This window comes from Onychomys torridus, chromosome 6, assembly GCF_903995425.1.
Source record: "Onychomys torridus chromosome 6, mOncTor1.1, whole genome shotgun sequence".
Taxonomy (NCBI): Eukaryota; Metazoa; Chordata; class Mammalia; order Rodentia; family Cricetidae; genus Onychomys; species Onychomys torridus.
In genome coordinates this window covers 120,690,572-120,715,734 of record NC_050448.1, presented here as the reverse complement: position 1 = coordinate 120,715,734, position 25,163 = coordinate 120,690,572, and the positions used below count along the sequence as shown (strand labels likewise).

At 37.8% G+C, this 25,163-nt stretch overlaps 1 protein-coding gene across 4 annotated transcripts in view; it reads right to left on the bottom strand.

The window, feature by feature from the left end:
* Col24a1 (collagen type XXIV alpha 1 chain) overlaps window positions 1-25,163 on the bottom strand; it is a 259,667-nt gene that overhangs the window by 64,077 nt on the left and 170,427 nt on the right. For all 4 annotated transcript variants that reach the window (XM_036190194.1, XM_036190198.1, XM_036190196.1 and 1 more), the window contains 9 exons: window positions 23,968-24,021; window positions 23,541-23,594; window positions 22,237-22,290; window positions 21,777-21,884; window positions 11,038-11,091; window positions 8,731-8,838; window positions 3,805-3,858; window positions 3,243-3,296; window positions 1,944-2,000 (listed from right to left, as the gene is read on the bottom strand). In XM_036190194.1, coding sequence (XP_036046087.1) covers window positions 1,944-2,000; window positions 3,243-3,296; window positions 3,805-3,858; window positions 8,731-8,838; window positions 11,038-11,091; window positions 21,777-21,884; window positions 22,237-22,290; window positions 23,541-23,594; window positions 23,968-24,021 — 597 coding nt within the window. The remainder of the gene's footprint in view (window positions 1-1,943; window positions 2,001-3,242; window positions 3,297-3,804; window positions 3,859-8,730; window positions 8,839-11,037; window positions 11,092-21,776; window positions 21,885-22,236; window positions 22,291-23,540; window positions 23,595-23,967; window positions 24,022-25,163) is intronic.

Here is a 25,163-nt window from a genome sequence, read left to right as displayed (position 1 = left end):
TCTGAACAGAATCTTAGATTGAAATAAGTTGGAAAAGCAGGAATTATTATAGACTGGTCATTATACACTACTGATAGGTAAAATCACCTTACTCCTAGATGAATAGTTAGTAGGCATAACACAAAGAGAAGCTCTGATCCTATCTTGGTCTAGGTATCTGGTTTAAGTTCTATGCCTCTTTCATGTCTACTGGGAAATCCCACCATAACTGATCTTACTTTTAGTGCACAGGTATTTATTACATTTTAGCAGACAGTCTTCAGTTGACATTCCCAAATCTGGGAAAACAATTGCTATTCTCCACTTGGCATTTTTTTTCTGTTTGTTGGATAATATAATTTCCATATATTTCCCCCTAAGTCAGTTCTCAACCTTTCTAATGCTGTGACCCTTTAGTACAGTTCCTCATGTTGTAGTGACCCGAACAATAAAATTGCTACTTCATAACTGTAATATTGCTATTGTTATGAATCATAATGTAAATATGTGATATACAGGGTATCTGATATGTGACTCCCATGAAAGGGTTGGCTGACCGAGAGGGGTTGTGACCTGCAGGTTAATAACTGCTGTCTAAGTGGTTTAGACAGATTAAAACATATTTCATGGCTGGGCAGCAGTGGCACATGCCTTTAACCCCAGCACTCAGGAGGCAGAGGCAGGAAGAACTCTGTGAGTTAGAGGCCAGCCTGGTCTACAGAGCAAGATCAAGGACAGGCACCAAAATGGAGAAATCCTGTCTCAAAAACAAAACAAAACAAAACAAAATAAAAAAAACAAAAAAAAAATCCCCCCAAAATATATTTCATAACAACACTTAAATATTTGCACAGAGATTGCCTCTATGTGAAATGTCTCAACTTAACTTCAAAAGTTCTAGAATTTTCTATATTCTTTTTAAAAGTCCTTTATTTATTTATTCGTTCGTTCATTTATTCATTTATTTATTTATTTGCCTATTTATTTATTTATGTATTTATGTATTTATGTATTTATTTATTATGTATATAGTGGTCTGCATGCATGCATGCCTGCAGACCAGAAGAGGGCGCCAAATCTCATTACAGATGGTTGTAAGCCACCATGTGGTTGCTGGGAATTGCCAGGACTTCTGGAAGAGTAGTCACTGCTCCTAACCTTTGAGCCATCTCTCCAGCCCCTATAGTCTTTTCTACAGTAAAATATCAATGGCAATTGTAGCCATAGAGCCAGATAAAAATAATATGACTATACATTTTGATCCCATGCTTCTGGCATCCTTTATTTTGAATACTATATGAAGAAGGGAAACTATAACCAATATGCTTATTTCTGTGAACTAAGTATTATTCACTCACTTAAGTTTACATACGGTCTTCACATATTATTTTAGCCTTAAATGATCATAGAATTGGTTATTCAGATATCAAAAATACACTAGTAACTACTTTTTAAAAACAACGGTTACAGTTTCTCTTTAAAACGCTGGATTTGAAGACTATAGGTCCTCAGTCTTGAAAATCAATTGACTCTAATGACTGATTCTAAAAGCTAGTAAATCACTTGGCAACTGTGGGTCAATTGTTATAAACATATATAGATCAGATTTTTATAAAAATGCTTCAGAAACAAATCTTTTCTTGATAATTAAAGAAATATTTACCCTGAAAAGTCTAAAATATATTTATTTTGGACAATCTCTGTAGAAATTTATCATGCGTGTTAAAAGTTAGATTCATAATTAATTTTCTTAAACATACATCTTGGCTAAGATTCCTGACTAGTGTATTTTTTCAGATTTAAGATTTTTACATTATTTAGATGGTATGGAGATAAATATTGCTTTACTACAAAGCCAAGTTATAAAACTAACCAAATGAAACTTCGAAAAGATATAATTAGCATTGAAAGCTTCTGATTGCATTTCATCCTGAGGCACCAAAATAATTTTAGAAAAGACCTACTGGTTCACCTCGAGGCCCGGGAGGTCCTAGGACTTTGTTGTCTTCTCCTGGGTATCCCTAAAATGAAAATAACAACTTATTAAACAAAGAAAGTACACTCAAAACATTCTGTTATTTTCTAATGTGTTTTTTCACTTTATTTAAGTGGAAATGTTATAGCTAAGAATTTAAGTGTATCATATTTTATATACAGTTCTAGTTTGTATATTGTTGTGGAATATTTAGCTATGTAAAAATGTGTTACATCTGTTTATGCTGTGGGATATTTAACTATGTAAATGTGTTACATTTGTTTATGCTGTGGAATATTACTTTAACTGTGTAAAGGTGTGTTACAATTGTTTCTGCTGCATTTGTTTAATGATGTGAGGATGTGTTACATTTGTTTATGCTGCATTAGTTTAATTATGTAAAGATATGTTACATTTGTTTAATTTTGCTGCCTAAGGCACCTGATTCTCTAATAAAAAGCTGAATGACCAATAGCTAGGCAGAAAAGGGATAGGCAAGGCTGGCAGGCAGAGAGAATAAATAGAAGGAGAAATCTAGGCTTGAGAAGAAGAACGGGAGAAGAAGGAGAGGAGAGAATGAATGAAAAACAGAGGGAGATGCCCAGGGTCAGGCAGGCAGCTGCCAGTCAGCAGATACAAAGTAGAAATATAGAAATAAAGGTAACAAGCTCCAAGGCAAAAGGTAGATAAAGACAGACAGTTTAAGTTAAAAGAGCTAGCCAGAAATGAGCCTAAGCTAGGTTGAGCATTCATAACTAATAAGACGTCTCTGTGTTGTGATTTGGGAGCTGGTTGGTGGCCCAAAAAGAAAGCCTGATACAGTATATGGTCTTGGAAGTATTACTCCGCTTTAATTACATAGAATACATCTTAGGAATTTTCTCAACATGTTGACTTTCAATTATATCATAAATTGAGTAATGCTAAAGTTTATTACTAACTCATTTGGAAATTTAACTCTAAGTTAATATTTATATGCTATGGTCATTTCATCCAGTACATCATATCTTCTTTCAATAAATAATTTTGCTTTTATGAAACTGTGTATCACACACACTGTCTCACCTCAATCCCATGAAAGATATTTTAATAATTTATTTGAATTTTAATTCCTTGATATGTATATTCTCCTAGAATATGCAAATTTTTTAACTTGTAAAGTGGTTTTTCTATCTCTTGCAATATTTCCATGCATTCATTTAGAAAGAAATCATAGATTTAATACATAATTTCAGAATTAAAAGGACAACACACACACACACACACACACACACACACACACACACACCTTTTCTCCTTTAGGTCCTGGCAATCCAGAGGGTCCTGGTTGACCTTGATGGCCCTATAAAAAGAGGAACAAGTAGAGAGACAGTTCCAGATCACATGGACATGTGCTACATAATGCTACCAAGCCCATGCTATTAGACATTGCAGTGTCCTGAGAAGAAAAGTAAGACACACTTTATAGGAGGTTAAGAATTAAATACATCACAATGCTTTATCAAGAAAAACAAACCTTTATAAACAACAGGGCTTACTTTACTTATTTGCTTAAGTTTATTAGAACTTTCATGTTTTGGTGGTGGGTTAAGTGTTAGACATATATGTGATGTATGATAGTAAAGGTGTAAAAACGGCTATTCTAACAGACAGATGTTTATTGAGATGTGTAGACATTGGGTCTAATCTCATTGCATGATGTTTTTTAATTGCATGCTTTTTTATAATGAAGTTTTAATAAAGGAAAAGTGAATCTTAATTTGCACATTTGGAATATAATATGAACTAAAAATACTTTCCTGCCTGTGAATAAAAATATATATATATATTTAAAATTTAGAAATGTTTACTCTGTATCCTGGTATTCCTGGTTCTCCATCAGGTCCCATCAATCCTAATGAACCCTAAAAATCAAAATAAATATGAGAGAGAAAATAAACAATTGCTTGAATCATTTAGCATCTATATCTATTACTGAAACCTTTACGTTAGATTTTTCTACATGGTATAATTAGGATAACATAAACATGACACCCCCAATTTTTGCCTGTGTTTCTTCTGAACTGCAGAAGTCCCACAAACAATGTTTCTGGCTCATTTCTGGTATGTGTCCATTAAAACCATGCTCACTTATTGGAATACGACTGGTCCCTAGAAGGCTCATGGAAATGCAGTTTGTGTCTGTCAAAGTTTGTGGTCATTGGATGTCAGAAAGTGGAACCTGATAGTGTTTGCTAGTGTGACTTTGCGATTCAGAATGGCTTCATCCTTATAGATGCTTCCAGGAGCATAGCTTTAACACAGGCCAAAGTTGATGGATTAGGAATACTGGCAATGTGTGTGTCATTGCCATAATAACATTGTTGTTATCAGTATTTTACAGATAGTGATATAAATTAAAGACTGATCAGGAAATGCTCCCAATCTACTGAAAAGTTGACTCCAACAGCTGGAAGGCAGCTGAAGTCGTGACAGTGGGAGTGTTCTAGTCCTGACATCATCAGAGTTCGCACATGGGACTCTCCTGTTTGGGTCTCAAAGAGGAGGTGAGAAAATGAAGAACAGAACAGGCATGCGATTTGCCATGTGTCACACTAAGCAGCTGTGAGAATCTGTGTAGTGTCCCACCTGACCAAGCTGCTTCATGATAGCTCACATACAATGCACAGCTGACTACATTTCTAAAAAAAAAAAAAAAAAAGTTTATGCTACAATTATTAATCACAAATCAGGAAATTTAGAAAGATATGGACTGTAACATATTTCAGTTTGAGAAAGAACTATCAAGAGCCATTTTAAATAAGTAAGCATTTAGACATTATACATTAAAGGGATTTTTATAGTGGAACATAATGATTCAGTCACAGTACTAACTGAAAGAACCACAAGAAAACTACAAAGCTTTTTACGAAGATTAGATTAGATTAAGATGAATGAATGACATGAGAACAGAAGGAGAGACAGAGTATGAAGCTATTTATTAGTTTAATTTAATTAATTCTGGAAGATAAGCATAGCTTCTGGACCAAAATTTTGTGATATGAGGCAAAAATTAGGTCTGAATATATGCAAAGAAGAAAATAATTTCTGTTGTGCAAATGGTTTCAAAGAAGTTTCTAATTCTAAAATAAAGAGATTGAAGGGGCCGGGTGGAGTCCACTTGACTAATTTGGGAACAGAGTCGGAAGCTTTTCCTGTTTCCCTGCTTGTTCTGGGTACCAGACAGTAGCAGCATTTCCTTAGAGGTCAAATGAGGCAGCGTGGTAACTGTGTCCAGAAAGGCAGGCATGACTGCAGGTGGCTGCTGGCTCAGAGAGTGGATAAATGGGGGCTGCTACTAGGAGAAATAAAAATGGGTGAAGCATAATGAAAACAGGGACCAGGTACCTTAGTGTACTTAAGAATATAATGTGCCGAAGATTGTCCCGCTGAACACGGGACTTACAAAAGTGAAGTGCACGGGAGGATTCAGTAACTTCTTTAGAAATCAGTGGGAGAGCAAGGGAGAGCCAAGATTTGAGAAGCTTAGTGAATGAGCTTAATGTAATAGAAATACATGGAATTTTGTGCTCACAGACCCATAGAAAACACACAACTTTACAAATGTTTAGTACATAATGGCCTCAAACAAAATTTTAATAAAGTTGTTCAAAGAAGGAATCAAATACTACATTCTCTGAATATGATGAGACACAGAAAGGGAGAAGAGACTTAAATTAAAAAAAAAAATCTATTTAAATCTAAAATTCTTTAGAACAACTCTTCCTGAGAAGAAAACAAAATCTGGAATTACAGGCTATTTCTAAATGAATGCTGGAAAAACACTAACATGTAATAAGAGGAATTTAGTCAGTGCCTGACAGAAAGAGGTAGAGTTAAATGTATTTACTAAACCAAGAACAAAGGGGCCTCCCTGTGGCCATTAAACATTTGTAGGAGATTCTAATTTTTTTCTGACATTTCAGCTATTTCATTATCTTTGGGTTAACATTTCGAGGGGCTCTGAGGTTTTGGAGGTGTCCAAGTGGCTTGTTTTCCAGTATTCTGTGTGTTTCTTGCTATGATTTGCACATCTGTTGAGATCTATGTGTCCCTCAGTTATATTTCTTTTTCAGTCTGTCTTTTTTGTGTTTATGTATTTTGTGTGAGTCTTCTTCCACGCTACTAACTTCTGCTTAGAGGGAGAAGCAGGCAGCGTTCACCCAAACAAAGATCTGACAAAAGGCTGTCGGTAAAATGCAGTAAAACCATTTGAGCTTCACCCCAGTAAGGGAAGGACATGGAGGAGCCGGCACACTGTTTGTTTAAGTGTGGAGTGGTCACGCAGGAGAGGACACAGAAGAGCCAGCACACTGTTAGTAAGCGTGGCATGGTGATTTTTCAAACTCAGTGTTAATAAGAAGCAAAAGGAAGAGGAATGTGCAAGGGGAAACAGGGAAAGCCCAGAGAAGCAAACGGTGCTGGGAGAAGTCGGTATCTAGGTGTGGGAGAACGAAGGTAAATCCCACATCTTTCTCCCTGCTCACAGACAAATTCAGAATGGATCATAGACCAGACTGTGATAACTGAGACCCTGATAGAAACAAATGTTTTAAAACTTAGTAAAATCCAAAATCTCCTAGTGGAAACTGTCATTTGAGAAAGAAAGGAACACTCTCTAAAGGGAGAAAGTGTGTTTTGAAAATGATACCTGATTGTGAGACCTCAGGACTGTTCTCACTAGGGACAGTTTCAGCTTCTCATCACAAGAAATCCAGTCAGTGTAATAAGTCAGAAGAACAAACAGAAACATGAGAGCAATGAGTAAGTGAAAAGGTGCCTCATGTTTCTCATAGGAAGGTCAAGTATTAGGAGGAGCTGATAATCAAGTTCACAATGAGGTGGGCGTCATAGCCGGGGGTCTCCGAGGGACCATGCAGTGTCTGCTCTGACAGGTCTCAACAGATGCAATAGTGTGATAGACAGAACAGGCTGGTGTGGACCACAAATAGACTGACTGTATGAAACCACCGAATATTTGCTTTTAATTACAGTAAAACTAGCCTTACACGGAAGTGGAAAATAACTGAGTATTCAATCTCAGAATTAAGAAAACAAGAAGTGAGGAACATCTATCTTCCATAACTAAGAAAACAAACAAATCTCCACATGGCTTAAAGAATTAAAAATGTTATAACTATATTAGGATAAGAATATGGAGGGAAATTTGCATACTTTTGGTGAGGCTAGAATTTCTAATGAAGAATAAAATCCAGAAAATACAAAGGAAAATATTGACAACTTTGACTATTAACATTAAAGTGCTCTACTCATCAAAAGACTCAAAAATATATAATTGACAGAAATAGAATTATTTATAATTTATTTTGTAACATGTTTGACAAATTATATCATCACTTCAGATTTGAGATTAATGGTTGCAAATCAGCAAGAAAAAATACTCACCAAATAGAAATATGTATACACATAATTATATGTATATATATTAATTAATGGAAAATTTTCAAAGGAAAAAGTATATATTACATAGTTATAACAAGGGGAATTTAAATATTAAAGCAAAAATTATATATATTCTTATTTATCAGATTATCAAACACTAAAGAATTAATATGAAATATGGACAATGGGTTGTAGCTTTGGAAAATGGACTCAGCAGGCTCTGTGTATATATTTGTGCATGTATAGTTATATGTAACAATAATAATCAAGGAAAAGGAATCCATAAGTTTGAGTGGGAGTTGGGGCATGGGAAAGGTTGGAGGGAGGGGACACAGGAAGGAAAGAGAAGAGAGGAACTGATGTAATTACATTTTAATTAAAAATATATTAAAAGAAAATTTTAAGGTGAATACTTTTACAGGGAAAATTCCAAAGTAGAAGCTTACATTAAAGGCAATATTTTGGGCTGCATTAATTCTTATGTTTATTAAAAATTAATCACATTATATAATGTTTTTTAAACATAAGCAAAAGGCAGAGAAACAGTGACATAAAATGACCTAAGGCTTGGGTGCTAAGGTATCAATAAATAATGGCAAATTTTCTTAAGAAAGCAAACAGATTATGCAAGGGTCTCTGAAGGCCTTGCTGACAGGCCTGGCATGGAGTATTTAAATGGAGATGAGGTTAATGCACCTCCAGGTTATAAATAAGTTCACGGAAGAGAAGATTATCTTTTAAATATCGTCTTTCAGACTGTCATTTTCTGAGCAGGTCAATCACACACCGGCCCCACTAATTTGCTGCCACAGGTTCAAAAGCGTCATGCTTCAGCTCCTCATGTCAGGCAAAGTTCATGCAAAAGATGAGATATAAATAGCTGTTGGGCAGATTTCTCCCAGCTGTTTAGAAAGATAATCTCAAGTTAAGGCAGTACGGGTCCAAACGATGAATGGAAACACATTTCAAGTTCACTTAATTTTTAAAGCAATTTGCCAATATGACAACAGCTTCAGACAGACATTAAATCCTGATTTTGAAATGCTCAGTGTATAAACTTTCCTACTTAACTTTGGAGTTAAAATCAGATTTTTAAAACCTCATTTCATATTTTATTTCCATTTTCAATTTTCCCTTTCCTTTTGCATGTCCAAAACCCACTAAGCTGTTTAATACTGTGGAATGCCTCCGATTCCCGCCATCCCACAGAGGTAGATTATTTTCAATGGAACCTTTGCATCCTCTGTAAAGTCAATCAAGGATGACGCCCTAGCATGGATACAGTTCTTTTCCATCCACAGTGACTCAGTGCTGAAAAGAAATCAAATACTGACCACAGCACCTCTTGTTCCTCGGGTGCCCTTAGGGCCACTTTCCCCAGCCTTTCCAGGGGAGCCTCGGCTTCCAGCTTCTCCCACGGGTCCTATTTGTCCTTTATCACCCTGTGGATGACATTAGCATGACTGAAAAGAAATGTATTAATTTATTTAACTATATCATATGCTTGAATGACTCTAGAGGATACATGGAAAGCAGAGTTCTATGGATTATGGTTATTGGTATTTGCCTTGATTTGTGAGACAGTATGCCTTGAGCTTACTATATAGACCTGGTTGGTCTTGACTTGTGGGTGATCTTCCTGTTTCTGCTGTCTGACTGATGGGATTACAGATGCATGCTATCACACCTGGCCTAAAGAAACTCATATCACATATTGTTTGAAAAATAATAACAATTTTGAAAAGAGACTAAAACGTCTTTTTTTAAAAGCAACCAAGTAGGAACTATATAACATGTTCAGGATGAGTCCTATGTAACCAGCTTTCGAACGTATTTTGCTACATACAACTCTCTTTCTCTTTTGCATGTGCGTATTATAATCATGGGAAAACAGGATTCATGAGATGTCCATTTCTATAGAGAACTTCAGCATCCCAAAGGTCTACTGCATGCAGAAAGAAGTGAATACACAGCTCTGGACTTTCAGGATTATCTCTCACTGCTCACAGTATGCCTGCAAGAATCCCTATTATTTCTTACATCACTTCACATCCTTCAGAAACTTATGTTTCTGGCGTCACACTCATAAGCCCTTCTCTTTGACAGGTGATCACAAGCTACATTTTTAGTGTTTTCATTCCTTTTCTCAAAACAAGAACTAGCCTGTGCTGTGGGATGTCTTTCTGTATGCTGTGAATATGTATGGTTCCCATTGGGTAATAAATAAAGCTGTTTTGGCCTATGGCAAGAAAGCTTACAGCCAGGCAGGAAATCCAAGTAGAGATACAGAGAGAAGAAGGGTGGAGTCCAAGGAGACACGAGCCTGCCACTGAAGGGGCAACAAGATGCCAGCAGACTGGTAACGCCACGGCCATGTGGCAATATATAGATTAGTAGGAATGGGTTAATTTAAGATGAAAGAGCGAGCTATCAAGAAGCCATAGGCCATACAGTTTGTAATTAATATAAGCCTCTGAGTGATTATTTTATAAGTGGCTGCGGGACTGTGTGTGGTGGGAGAGATTCGTCCCAACTGTGGGGCCAGGAAGGACTTCTGGCTACAAGCCTGCTTTATTATTAATACCCAAGGTGAGAAAAAGACAGTAAACCTGTAATCAGCCAGGATACGTGAGGCAGTCCTGACAGCTCACAGGATTTATCTCACTTTTCTAGGACAGATTGTTGTAAAGATCCACATGGTCTCTAATGCTGATTTCACTATGGGTTTCCTAGTGCTTCGTGTGTGTGTGTGTGTGTGTGTGTGTGTGTGTGTGTGTGTGTGTGTGTGTGTCTGAATGTATTGATTTGGACCAAATCTTGCCAGTCAATCACAAGGCTCCCAAAGCCAATACTGATGTCAGTTGCATTACCATGCATCATGAAAGAGATGTCCTGATGGGGGTATTTCACAGTTAGAAATGGTGACAGCTTTTCTTAGCCTTCTAGTGACTAAAACGGATAAGGATGGCTCAGGTATAGAACTGGACTTTTGGGGAAACACAGATTAAAGTTAACTGTGTGAATGTGTACTCAACTGTCACAGTCCTTCGGAAAAACTGTTACCATACTTCACCAATACTGAGACAAATTAATGATAAGATACAAAGATGTATTTTAATAGTAACATATTAGGATCTCACAAATATATCAAGGGCTTTGTTTGTTTGGGAAAAGACAAAATAAGCAATGAAAAACATTCTTGACTTCTGGGTTTTGTTACAGGAGAAAGGCAAGAAAAATCATGCTTTTAAACTAAGAAACCATTCCTAATTAGCCTAGAAAGTGAGTAATCCCACTATTTCCCTCAGATATTTTAATAAAATTATTCTCAAATGGTCCAAATAAAATGATATTTTCATTTTACATCTTTCTGTCTATTGCTTTTTGGTAAATAAGAGACAGAGGAAAGATAGCTAAGATCAGCTTTTCAAACTGTAAAGTGGAAAATCTGTCCTCAAACAATGACTGTAATATGCATTCCCATCAAATGAAGTAGTCTCTAACCCCGTATGCTTTACTACCCCATTTACAAGTCTTTATCACCTTATGTCTAATGCAAACACAACCATTACAGTACTCTGTAGACCTCTGGGCACGAGAGGGAAGAAAGATCATGCAAAAAAGACAGTTTAAAAAATTACCTTTTTCCCTGGTCGGCCTCTTTGTCCTGGGGTTCCCACAATTCCATCTGGTCCCTGATCATTTGATATAAAAAAGAAATAAATGTTTAAAGAAAAAGCTTAGGGTTTAAGTACTTCTATCAGATAATCATTGAAATAAACACTAAATATAAATGAAGGTTTTTTTTAAATACTATTATTTCTATAGTTGTTTTTTTAAAAGTCACAGTGATTAAGAGGCAGAGTTGTTACCAAGCTATAAACTTTATAAACTTGACCCACACACATTGACCCCATAAACCTTAAACTGTTCTTTAGGAAAGAAGTTTCTTGGAATATAGTTGCTTAAATGAATGAGAATGTAATGAGAGTGTACCCAATGCATTCAAATTAAAATCGTAGTAGGCTTCAACTAGCTTGGCATTTTGTTGAAAGAACAAGCTTATAAAATATATCTACTACATGGTCAAGAAAAGTCTCAAAATATCACTGAAGTGGAGAATGTTAAGGAGATAAAAAGTAGGTGAAAAGAATTAGAGAAAAAGGAAAGTCAGGGAGGAAAAGTAACTCATAGTAATCTAAAGTAGTATTTTAATTTCAGCTGGTAATTTGCTTAGTTTGCAAAATAGAGGTTTTAAAACAGAAGTGGAGTACTCTATGGAGTTTTATATCAACAATGAATAAGTGTAATCTATAGTGAGCCAGGCTGCCAGTCCTAAAACGGGTAATAATTACAGTTTTCTTTTCATTAGCTGGAAATGAAAATGGAAATTTCAAATTTGTGTCCCCCTAAGCTTGGCAAGCTTATGCAGACAAGAAATAAATGGTGGTTTACCACTGTGCTATGCAGGCCCTTGATAAATATTTGTTGAATGAATAAACAGATACCTAAGGAAGTGACTCATGCCCAACACTTCCCAGCAAACACTATTCCAGCCTCACTCACTGAGCCATGTTCTATTGCTGTATTACAGCTGCATCCAGAGGTAGAAATGACAGCTGCACCATGCAGAGGACTTTTTATTGCAGATAAGTAAATCACTTTTCCAAAGGAAGCTGATTAGCCTGCATAGAGTATAGTGATATTTTATTTGTATTGAAATGTGATTTTATTTGTATGTTAATAAAGTTGCCTTGGGGTCAGAGCAAGCCAGAGCAGAAGCTGGGTGGTGGTGGTGCACGCCTTTAATCCCAGCACTTGGGAGGCAGAGCTAGGCAGATCTCTGTGTGTTCAAGGACACAGCCAGCAAGGTAGACACACACCTTTAATCTCAATACCAACCATAGAAGACCTGGAGGTCTGTACAGACAGGCAGTGATGAGGAGGTCATGTGGCTGGGTTTATAACCAATGAGAAAGCAGAACAGAAAGTCTATAAAAAGAAAACACACGGAAGTATCTCTCTTGCGGAGAGGAAAGACAGCAGAAGTGAAGGGTAAGGTTTTCAGCTCTTGCTCTGACCTCGTGGCTTTTAACTCTGCAATTGGCTGTGTTTCTTATTAAACAAGACGGTTACATCTACAATACAGTTTTAAGTGTCGGGCTTTTCTGGTTCAAGCTTTTAATTGCCACATAGCCCCTGACAAATTGCTTAATTTATTAAAGATCTCTGGGGATTGGAGTGGTTACTGCTCTTGCAGAGGACCCAAGGTGGCATAAACTCCAGGTGATCCTAGCCCTCTGTCCTCTGTGGGCACCCATGTGCATATATGCCCACAACAAACACACATTCTCATAAATAACTTAAAATTTTTTCTCTTTATTCTTTGTGTCTTTCTTGTGCCTCCCAATCCCACCCATCTCCGTCTCTCACCAAAACAAAACAAAACAAAATTTAAGAGAAAACAAAAAGGAAGAAGGGAAAAAAATCTCATCATAGAAGCTGCAGTGTGACACAGTGAGTCACACAGTAAGCCCCTTTATCCATACATTTTTACATGCAGGCATGTAGGGGGGCCAGTTCTGTGGACCCAGGGATGCAGGATCTTCACAACACAGGGCAGCAATGGGAAGTCCAGGAAGAGCCCCAGTGAGGGCCCAGTGGTGATGGTGCAGCAGAGACCAGGGGCCTCGAACCAGACCAATGATTCTTTGCGATAAACGCCTGTATGTAAATTTTTTTTCTAAAGTAGGACTCTGTTTACCCTTAAATAAAAGAAGGATCAAAAAAAAAAAACCCACAAAACAAAAACAAACAAAAAGCCAAAATAACCTCTTGGAAGGGTCACTAAGACACAGTGAGATTACAGTGCACATAAAGCTTGGAAAATATTGGCTTATAATGAAGGGCTCAATGCAGTTAGTTTTCACTAATTTCTGCTCTTTAAGTATATTATGAAGTATTTTAAACACATATAAAGACAATAAAAATACAATGAAAGCCTACGGCTTACTACCCATTTTAAAGAAAAAGATCAGCACTCACATACGGGAGTGGGGGAGTGGGGGGTGGGCAGTGCAGTCATTGTCTGGAACTCCTCTATTCCTATGCATTTCTTCACACAATATGGCATGCCTCCCGATCCTCACACAGTACATCATTATTCTGCATCTTTAAACTTTGAGTGGTGTTGGACTTGGTGTCTTCTGACACTTCCAGTATTCCGACTCTTTGCTTTTGCCATTATCCACCATGTCTTCAATCCGTTCACATTTTTAACTGCTACAGATTCCATGTTATGGTCAAACACAGTTTAACCTTGTTTCCTAGTGACTAGATTTCCTTTTACTTGACAATGCTGCAATAAGTGTATCTGCTCATGACCTTGCCAAGAGGTTTCTTTTTTCTTTCTTGTGTTGAATTGCTGGCTTGTATTTAGCTAGTGGTGTGTGTGTGTATGTGTGTGTGTGTGTGTGTGTGTGTGTGTGTGTGTGTGTGTGAGAGAGAGAGAGAGAGAGAGAGAGAGAGAGAGAGAGAGAGAGAGAGAGAGAGAGAGAGAGATTTTTTTCCTATATGGACAGTTATAATACTATAATTTACTGTACGGATCTTTTCCTTATTATAATACATACTCAAATGATCAAACATCAAGTTTAAAAGACTCAGATACTTTTGTAGGATATTTCCTATTGATGTCTATAAACCATATAAAATTAACCATATCATGGTAACCTTAGCAATGTTCTGATATCACGTAGGTCTATCATCTCGTTTGCCTCCCTCTCCAAGCATCCCTGGGGTGTTCTTTAAAACTGTCTTAATATTGGCTCTTTAATCTTCAGTTCAAACTTTACCAATATTCTATTAAGACCTAATCCAAGGAGCTTAATTTTGTTGCTGAGTATAGTCAAAATGCTATTTGGAAATAGTTTTCTAAGTAATTGGTGTTGGTAAAGAAACATAAAATCTGTTTTTGAATATTAATGCTTCATTTAACATCATGAATTCTTACTAATTATAATTTATAGATTATCTATTTTGTTATGTTATACAAGTATTTCTATTTATTTTACATAAATATTATTATCAATATTAATCTGAGTAATATGGGAAGAAAGGAGGAGAAATGTCACTCTTAGCTCATTTCTTTGACATTTCTCCACTAAGCATAATAGTAAAAGTATTGATATTAAGTTTTAATAAATGTTTTTTGTTTCACCTATTGGGGTGACTATTTTCCTGTGTTAAGTTTCATAAAATATGTGACTCACATTTATAATATCTTGAGATGTTAAAGTTTTGGTACAGTATTCATATGAGGGAACTCACAAACCTTTTAGGTGCATCAGTACTTTTAGGTGAAGTAAATTCACATATGACACCACCTGTCAACCACAGTGCATTTGAGGCCTCACTTGTTTATGGGAGTTCTTACAATGTGTGGGTCTGCAATGCATGATTAGATGAAGGTGTTGACATGCATAACAACCCCTGTGACCAAGGTGTTTCTCTGAAGATGAATTGCACGCTCATCTCTACTTTTAAACCTCCGTTCTCACCTCATTTTCAAGCTAGCAACCTTGTCTCACAGCTCATTAAGATACAATAGCAATCAAATTAGGAGTTGAAGTTAGCTTCCCTAACTTGACCCACAACTGCTGTTTATTCACACGCAGCTTCTGCCTCCTTTCTGTGACAGAGAAATGCGGTCCATTCCCTGGGGGAGGCCAGCTCCTCGCTTATGCTCTGGATCCCAGGCCTACTCACTTACCCAAGACCCATCCCTCTGAAAGAGCCCACTCTCTGACTGTGCTATCAGTATTTCTACTGAATGGGTCATTCCAACTCCATTAATATAGGTTTAAAGCTTCTTGGGAGAATCCTCAAGAATCCATCTCTCCTTTTCTCTCCCACTTTCCATCCCTCCATTCATTAATTCATCACACATTGATTTATTTACTCCTGAAGTTTTCCAGAACCATTTTTCTAGTTTCCTCCTCTTATAACAAAAGTTTTTGAAAGCTGTGCTCATTCTTCTGATTGTTGATCTAATCTCTCATCGCTCTTCAGCCAGGCTTTTGTTCTCTTCACTGAAATTGACCTCAGAGAGCCAAATCCAAAGGTGATTTTATTTGAAACATTTTTGGTACTTATGACTTTTTAAAGCCTTTGTTTTCATTGCAACATGCCTCCCTGGCTTTCCACTTACATCTTAGATGAAGCTGTCTCCTCTTTTGTGCACTTTTTAATACTGGAAAGGCCTCTTCTCTTTTACCCCCTTATGTGGTCTCTCCAATCCCCATGCTGTTAAATACCACCCATATCCTCACAATTCCTAAATTAAGGCTGCCCAGATCATGCTACCCAATGACATCTCTTCTTGAATTTCTAACAAGCATCTCAAACTTTATGACCTCAAACTCAACTCTCAAATCCCCTCCTTTCATTCCTAAGCCTGGTCTCTCTTGGTCCTCCCATCTCTAATGAAATGGAGCAATACTTTGAAACATTATTAACATCTTCTGCTTTTGCCTATGTTAATACCAGGACTTCACCTTTTTTCAGTCTTAAAAGTTCATGTGCCTGGGGCAGGATGTCTTAAGAGAGGACAGTTCTATTTTCATTTTCTTCATTTTTCAACAATTTACAGTCTGGAGTACCAGCACTCAAGCCTCTCCTGTGTGGAGGGAGATACCATCACTTTAAGGCTTCTGCTAGAGGGTAAAGGGATATTGATATGACACAGAGGCAGTGAACAGAACTCTAGACCTCCACAAGGAAGAGTGAGAAGGGGTGGGAAGAATGAACTGACTCTCACTGGATCTAAATTTCAGCCCCAGAGATCCTTCTGTCCCCATCCCCCATTGGGTGGGGTTACAGCTTTTTACAAGGATGCTGGGGGTTTGAACCTAGTTCCCATGCTTGTGCAGTGAGTGTTCTTACCTACAAGCCATCCCATGTGCATTTCCTGTCTATATTTAATATATGTTGTGTTGATACAGAAGTCATCTTGATTTTGAGTGGTGAAAGAACAGGCCAACTTGAGATTCCACCTTGGTTATTTGAAGTTTCATGAGAGTCGTTACTTTGCTTTTAGAAGGGCTGCTTTTCTTTAAACAAGTTTATTTATGGTATGAGGATTATATCAATTTATATTGTACAAAACACTTATGTTTAATGGAGTCTGTTATCTTTTTGTCATTGTCTATGGTCTTCCTTAAAGCTTTACCTAAGAAGTGCCTGCTTATCCCACGGCCATGAGGATTCCCTCCCCCACTTTCCTCTAAGGCTTTTACAGTTATAGCTTTTATATTCAGGCTTAGGAGCCTCTCTGTAGTGAGAGGAAGTGTGCACTTAAATCTTTGCACACTGGTGGATCGATGCTCTACCATACTTCTTTAAAAGATCACATTCCCTCCCCATCCTGGATTTGCCTTAGTGCATCACATGCATTTCTCATTTAATGCATCTTGTTTGTTTCCTTGAGTTTATTCCTTGATAGCTCATGGTATTAGACAATGTTAAATAAATGTGTACATTATGAAGTGATTCTCACCAAAACTTTTAATGTCCTCTTATCCACTCTGAATGAAATCTGCATTCCTTACTATGACTTTAGAAGCCCCACATGTTCTGCTTCCTACCTATTTCTTCAAATTTAAGGAAAACAAGAACCAAACCCCTGACTGTCCACTGTTCTGCAGCTGCTGTCTGGTTCAGCTGACTCACCTCCACCTCATGGCCCTTGATGCTCCACCACTCACAAAGGATCTTCTTTCAGTTCTTGGAATGATGGATGCTTTTTAATACTCCAGATCTGAGCTCAGTCAACCCCTGTTCAAAGAAGGTGTTAACTGATCCAGCAGGTTATGGTTTCTATCTATGGCATTAGTTTTAAATGCCAACCTGACATAACCTAGAATCATCTGGGGGGAGAGAATCAGTGGAAGAATCATCTAGATCGTGTTAGCCTGTGGGCATGTCTTGTTGACCTTAACTGATATGAGAAGACCTAGCCCCCTGTGGGTAGCACGTCCCCTAGGCAGGTGGCCCTGAACTGCATAAGAATGAAGGAACCTAGGTGAGCATAAGCAAGTAAGCCAGCAAGCAAGGATCCATGAGTTTATTCTCTCTTCTTTTAACTGTGGATGTAACCAAGTCCTTGATTTCCCCCATGATGTAACCTAGAATTGTAAGCTAAAGTAAGTCTTCTTTTCATAAGTTGCTTTCAGGTAGAGTATTTTATTATAGCAACAGAAATTATTAGAACACAATCCTTAACTAATTTTCTTTCCTACTCTTTCTGTTATTAATGACACTATCCATTTGTATGTTTAAACTTCACATTTTTTGCTATTAACTTATTGATATCATTGCATTACTATAGCCTATATTGATCTCTCATCCACTGACTATAGTTTTTGATTGTGGACTTCACTACTCTTATTTTCCACTCTATATGCCCAATTCTTAACAGAATTCTAGAATCCCAAAAAACTGTCTGGACATGTGTGTTTTGTAGAATCATGCTCTGAAAGGTTGGATAAAACATTAGAAATCCAAGTGAATATTGCTTTTTAAAGATTTCATTTTGAATTATAGTTAGGTGTATGTGTGTATATGTAGGTATGTGCATGTGAGTATAGATGTCTGCTGAAGTCCAAAGTATCAGATCCCCTGGAGCTAGAGTTACAGGTGGATGTGAGCTGCCTGACATGGGGACTGAATGTCAGTCTTCTGCAAGAGCAGTGAAGCTCTTAACTGGCGAGCCAGCTCTCCAGCCCAAATGAATGCCGTTTTAACACCACAGGGCCTTTTCTTCCAAAGGAAATCTATGCAGAAGCTACACATTAAGCAACAGAATGGGGGTCTTTTCTGATGGAAGCAGGAACAGAGCCATTTTAAGTCAATAGCCACATTGGGAATTTCGGCACAGCTTAAGCCTGCCATTCTATGTAGTGGATAGGTAACGTGTAAGACAACTGGCTGGCCCGGAAATGCAGCTCTTGAGTGGGGACCAGTGGTTTGAAAACAGTAGCAGGCAGGATTTCCATGTCTATGATGCTTAGGCTAAAACAATTCAGAACAAAACCTTAACCCCATAGTCACAGTAAACACTTATATGATAAGAATTAGATATTCTTTATCCCTGAATGTCACTTAATATCACCAATCCAAAATTTCTGATCAATTTGTTTTTAAGGGTTTCCAAGGAAACTCTTATTCTAACTTAAGCAGATCAAAAAAGCATATTTCAATACATCTAATTGAATTTTGAAATACAAGAATAAAACAATATAATCTCATTTTAATATGCTCCACTTTGGAATTCATAGCTCCACATGTGTTTAGAGTTGAGACACCATTGTGGTAGAATCTTCAGCTGTGGATGACTGACCATAAGTTAGACAGATGTTTCTTCTCTAGTAGAGATATGCATTTAGGCAATCGAGCATTTTAGACTAGAATTCATGCTTAAAATATGCATGTTTTCTCTTCTGCCCAGAGAAGCAATAGCTCAGACTTTGAATTTGTCATTTGATGTTTTCCTGTGCATCCTCAACACAGATCTTATTCTCAGTCTTCCACGATGAAGGGCTTCTTTTTAGAAAAAAAAAAAAAGTGATTTTCTTACATTCTTCTCCTTGTTTATTTTGTAGAAATCGAGGTAGCATCTTTGTGACATTGCCCAAGGAACAATTTTAAAAGTGCAAAATAAAACCAACATCAGGCTGAGTGATTAAGCAATAGTTCCTTGGATCATAAAATTCTTTTGAAAAAAATGCCACGGTATTTTTATTGCGTTTATAAGCTGAAAGGCATTTAAAATTCCAAAGAGAACAACAAAAAGAATAAAAAAGAAACACACATGTGTTGTTGCTAAAAAAAAAAAAAAAAAAAAAAAAAAAAGTAACAAAGATGTGTACTGGGCAGAATTGGTCCTGGGAGACATTAGGAAGCAGATGGGATCTGTGTTTATCATTTTCCATGCTCTGTTTGGAGCCTCTGTTCCAGCTCTGTACTCCCCATCCCCAGCTGTCACATGGCATCATCCTCAGAGTCCCTGTGGATGCTGTGCTGTAGTATGCTTAGATCCATCTTTCCTACGTTCTCTGTTCAAGCTAGTTGTTTAAGAGTCCATGCTGAAGTGTAAGTTACTGGAGATACACACATATAATCTTTATATATGTCTACATACATAAACATATATATAAACACACACACATATATATGTATATGTATGTGTATATATACATATACATATGGACAAACACACTACATGAGTGTGTGTGCACATGCTGGAGAAAAAAGCCACCTGTGCATGCTAAACAAATGCTTTATCTCTAAGCAACATGCCCAGCCCTGAGGAACATCTATTTGTCAAGAATGAGCAGGAATCACAATTTCTTGGCACTGACTACTTTGCTTCTTTACAGGTCCAGTTATGATGCTAATGGGAAAACTCATTCTCTAAAAGTGATGAAAACTATCGAGAACCCTAGGAAGGTAAAACCCAGGACCCAAAGTGAGTATTTCAATGAGGATGGTGATGCTGAAATCAGAACAAAGGAATTTCTGTCAGCTTTGGCATCTGCTGCTGTATTGCGAGTCTAATTTTTGGGTTTTTTCTTGTGAAATGAGGAATAATAACATAGATAGACTGTCAGGAGGATTCTATGAGAGTTCAAGTTGCTCAGCCTCAGGGAGGACCCTGAAGGCATTATGTGTGCTGCAATGAGATGTCAGGGTGGAAGATAAATAGGCAATTTATCATGATGCTAAAACTGAAGGGAATAATCTCCACATGCTAATATTTAAACACAGTGATGTTTCTGCTTTATCCACATTCTTTTTTCTGTAATCAATTAATCAACTTATGTACATGAGTGTTTTGCCTGTATGCACATTACATGCATGCCTAGTGCCTACAGAGGTCAGAAGATAATACCAAACTCCCTGGAACTGGAGTTTCAGAGAATAGTTATGAGCTTCCATGTGGGTCCTGAGAACCAAGCCCAGGTCCTGTGCAAGAACAGCATGATCTATTAACTGCTGAGCCATCTCTCCAGCCCCTTTACCCTCATTCTTTAAATGCCAATTAGAAATATGCTTGGGCCATCACCTATTATTTGAAGAGGATATCTGTTTTATTATATTACATTAATTACATTATAGCATTGTTTTCGCTGTTACTAAAGGAATTGTAGAGGTGGATAGTTGTGAGTGATGAGATAGCCAGTTAGAGCTTCATTTATGGTATTTGTCATGGTTTTCAAGACAGCACTTTCAGCTTGGTGAGACAAACTTAGCTGAGCTGACTGGGGCAGGGCATGCCACTGATAAGACATTATTGATGTGGAGGTTAGGAGCCAATGAAGAGACATGCAGGAATAATACACAATGACGACCAACTTTATCAATCCCTGCTCTGCTTGCAGCCTGCCTACATGGTTAATTCACCCGCGGCTAGTTCCTCACTCTTTACAGAGCCCTCATGTGGAAATACTGGCGCCCAGAAGAATGTGGTAAGGAGCGCGTGGAAGACAGAGCCATGCTGTTCGAGAGTTATTTTCCAGGGAGAAGTCTTCCACAGCCCAGAGTTCACTTTGAGTCTTTAAAAGGATGAAGACTGCCAGTGTGCAGAGGAGAGAGAAATCTTTTCTTGTTGTTTAGTAGAACGGTAGGGATTCTTCTACCAAGGAAAGAACAGTCTCTAAAGTCAAGCAAACTTAGAGAAGTAAAAAAAGAACCATCTCCCTTGCTTACACGTGTCAGACAAGAGCTTTGAGCAAACACTACCCGGGAGACTGGAACACTTACGTGGAAGAGTGTCACAAACACTCTCCAAACCTGCCCCCATAATTCACATCGTACATTTGTCTCAAGGCGAGAAATTTTTTTGACTATACAATTTATAATTTCCTTTAAAGCAATATAATTTAGGAGCTGGTATTGGTAGTGCACCATGCTTACAAAGACTCTTAATCTGAGGGCTAAGATGTTATTCTATGACAAGAACATGGGCTCTATGAACAAAGATACAGAATATTTATACAAACTAAGTCTGAGACGACAGAAGACTCTCCCCCAACAAAAGCTTTATGACAGAAGTCCAACTGTTTATGAAAAAGTGTCTTTCCCCTTTTGCATCTGAGGACAACTGATAGTCTTGCTTTGTCATTCATTTAAGACACAGCTCAACATCTCTAGTCACCCTGTAGATTCAAAAGGTCAATGTATGTGTGTGCATGTGCATATGCGTTGCCTGTGCATGCATGTACGTGTGTGTGTGTGTGTGTGTGTGTGTGTGTGTGTGTCATGCAACCATGTGTTAACCTGTACACGTGTCACTGAGTTAATTGAACCCAGTGGTACTTACTGGAAGACCTGTTTGACCTGCTCTACCCCAGGGTCCTGTTGTTCCTGGTAAGCCCATCTCTCCTTTGTCTCCATCCTCTCCAGGATGTCCGCTTCCTCCTGGAGCCCCCTGGAATCCAAGGAAAAGGGTTTATTTTTAAGAATGTGGTAAAATAATTATGTCATGTAATAAGTATATTTTTATTTGACACACAAAAGTAGTTAAGCCTGATATTTTAAATATTCCATTTAAAATGATAGCTTGGGGCTGGGGATGGAGCTCAGTTGCTACAGTGTTTGTCAAGCACATACCATGCCTGGGGATGGGGGTTGTTGATCTCCAGAACTGAATAAAACCTATAATACCAGAACTTGGGAGCTGGTGGCAGGAGGATCCAAAGTTTAAGTCATTCTCAGGATATATTGTGAGTTTGAGGCTAGCCTAGGACACATGAGATATTGTCTCAATATATAAAGTTTACCTTCAATCCATCTTTTCCTTGGAGACCTTCTTCTCCGGGAGCTCCTGGTTCACCCTGTTTTATTTTATAGCAGAAAAAGCAAGATTAAGTTCTTAGCTATCTCATTGATCTTACTTTACATTTTGTCCCTAAAAGGTGTAGGAAGTGGCTAGTTTAAAGTTGTCCATTTCTACTTCAATATTGTCTCTAAAGAAGACCTGACAGTGTAGTATGCTTGAGTTGATTTGCCTGGAAGAGCTCTGGAGGTACCTAAGATAGTCAGGGCTGTAAATTCAGATATAATGTGCCTCTAGAATACTAATACATTTTAGATAATTACAGGTAACATTTTCATCTGGAATCTGGAAATTAATATAGCTAGAATGTGCTTCTGACATCAAGGAATGTAAACACTATCATCACATGAAATACAGCTCCTTGATATAATGAACTTACATGGGGTAATATAACAAAATTCAGTCATAATCATTATACCAGACTTTCAGTTTCTGTATTTTCTCCCTTCAGAGAGACAAAGATTATGGCCAAGTCACATCAATAAGCTGCCTTTTAGATATGAAACTTGCAAAAATACAGACTATAGTTTATGAAGCTGCTAAGGCCGAGTTGCTCTCTTCATAACTAAGTTAAAGTGAATTAATTAGTGCTAATTAATAGTACAACATCATTCCCATTAATGACCCCTGCCCTGTATTAAGCTGATCCCTACTACTCACTCCCACAAAAGGAAAATGCAAATCAACAAACCAGGTACAAAAATAAATCTCCCTACTGTATTTGTTAGTGAACAAAGATTTTTAAAAATTGCCTTGAACACTGTTATTTTGGAATAAAAAATCTTACCATGGCCTAAAGCCTATCTATATTTTCATAACTTTTCCAAGATGCCAAATTACAACTACTCATAAAAATTTCCTTGCATCTCATTAGGCCCTGGGGTGGTTTTAAAACACACATTACATTTCAATCCTTCATCTGTCTGTTAGGTTAAAAAATGCCCTGATGTGTTGATCAATGATTTGTGAATTTTTTCTTCATGCAACGCTAAGCAATAACCACATGACCACACATTTTTGGCAAGGCTCTTCAGAGCACACCTGGTTTTGAGAAAAGTCACTTAGGATTCTAAATGCCTAACTTAGAGTGCAAATAGGGTTTAGTGTGTAGTTTTTAAATTCATGAAACATTTTGTGGTGCATTTGAAAGGCTTATTACTCTACTTTTTGTTGTGTCTAGGGCAGTTAAATTTTGAGTCTCCCCAAAGAAGTGGCTCAGTACATTGTTTGTTTATTGTAGGTACTCACACGTGACCCGGACTCCCCAGCTGCTCCAGGGCTGCCGGTAGGTCCAACATCTCCCTGAAGAGACAAAGGGCAGAGGAAGCTTTATTTCTCACTCAAGTTGCTCTCCTAATCACAGAGTACATATTATAAGGGATATCGTCCAAAGTACTTCAGTTCTGATGCCCTCCATCTGCCTTCAAGCTGGTTTTATCACCAGGTGTGGTGGCACACACCTTTAGTCCCAGCACTCGGGAGGAAGATGGCGGATCTCTGTGAGTCTGAGGCCAGCCTGCTCTACATAGTGAGTTCCAGGACAGCCAGGACAACACAGTGAGACCCTGACTCAACCTTGCCCCACCCCCCCAAAAAAATGGTGTTTGTCAAACTGGGGCAAGTGTGGGTGTTATGTTAGAGACATCCTTTTCTATTACACTTTTGCATTGGTTACCTTAGCACCTGGTTCACCTTGCAGGCCAGATTCTCCCTCAGTGCCTGGAAGTCCCTGAAAGAGGATGATTTGACATGTTACAAAGGCTGTACAAACCTCATAAGAAAATGGTTTGTGGTTCAGCTCAAAGGTAAGAGTCTGTGTGCAGGAGAGGGTTTTCGCTACCTCCACACATACAATTCAACACTTAAGGCAGTTTTTTTTTTTTTTTTTTTTTTTTTCTGGGATTCATTAACAGTTCAAATGTCAAAAAGAGCTTCACTTGAAACCAAGAAAATGAAGAAATTTCTCCCCCAATCCTTCACCTTTGAGACCTTAGAGGATTTGAGATAATCTATTTCCTACAGCTTTGAGTTATCTATTCCCAGATTCAAAGATGTTTCCTCGCTTTTGAGCATCACATCCCTTCCTCCTGTGCCCATTGAAACCTGCTTCCTTGAGATCAATTAATTTTTTCATTTTTAAAAATAAAATGTACTGTATGAATTAATGATAAAGTTGTCACACTGAAAAGGTCTTCTTTCTTGGTGAATCTACCTTTGTTGGGCGACCTTTTGATTATTTTGACCTTGAAAACATACAATTTCTTGCAATCTTTGGTTCTTCCATGGTCTGAAGCTTCAAGAGGTGCTGTTGTGTGACTTGTGTCTCCCAGGAGTATCAGCCCTGTGTTTTGCATCCTCTATGCGCCCCCAGTCTTCTTTATTCGTGCTACCCCTCCATCCTTTTGATTAGGCCGTTGAGAGTGTTGCATATATGTGGTCCTATTCATCCCATCTCTCCCAATGCTTTCCCAATTCACCATCCCCAAACACACACCTACCCATTTTCAAAGAAAGAATCCTCCAAGACCAATTAGTTCTGCCCAAATATTCTTAGATGTTCGGTCTTTTATTGGAGAGTGGTTGACTTATGGAGGGCAATCATCTTGGAGAAAACTGTCTCCCCCTGAAGCCAACAGTGGCCAACAGCTCTTTAGCTTAGAGTGGACCTGTGTGCCTTCTCCCTGTCCCACTTTTCTACTCTTCTCTGTTTCTTCTCAGAGGTTCTTCGATATTTCTGAAGCACAGATTAGACTCTTTTTTATAATTATTAGAAATTAAGATATTGTTCTCATTATTAAATAGTATTTTTGAAGAGAGGAGGTTTAGTTGTTTTTTTTAATAAGACATTTGCAATCCACATTTACTGTTTTT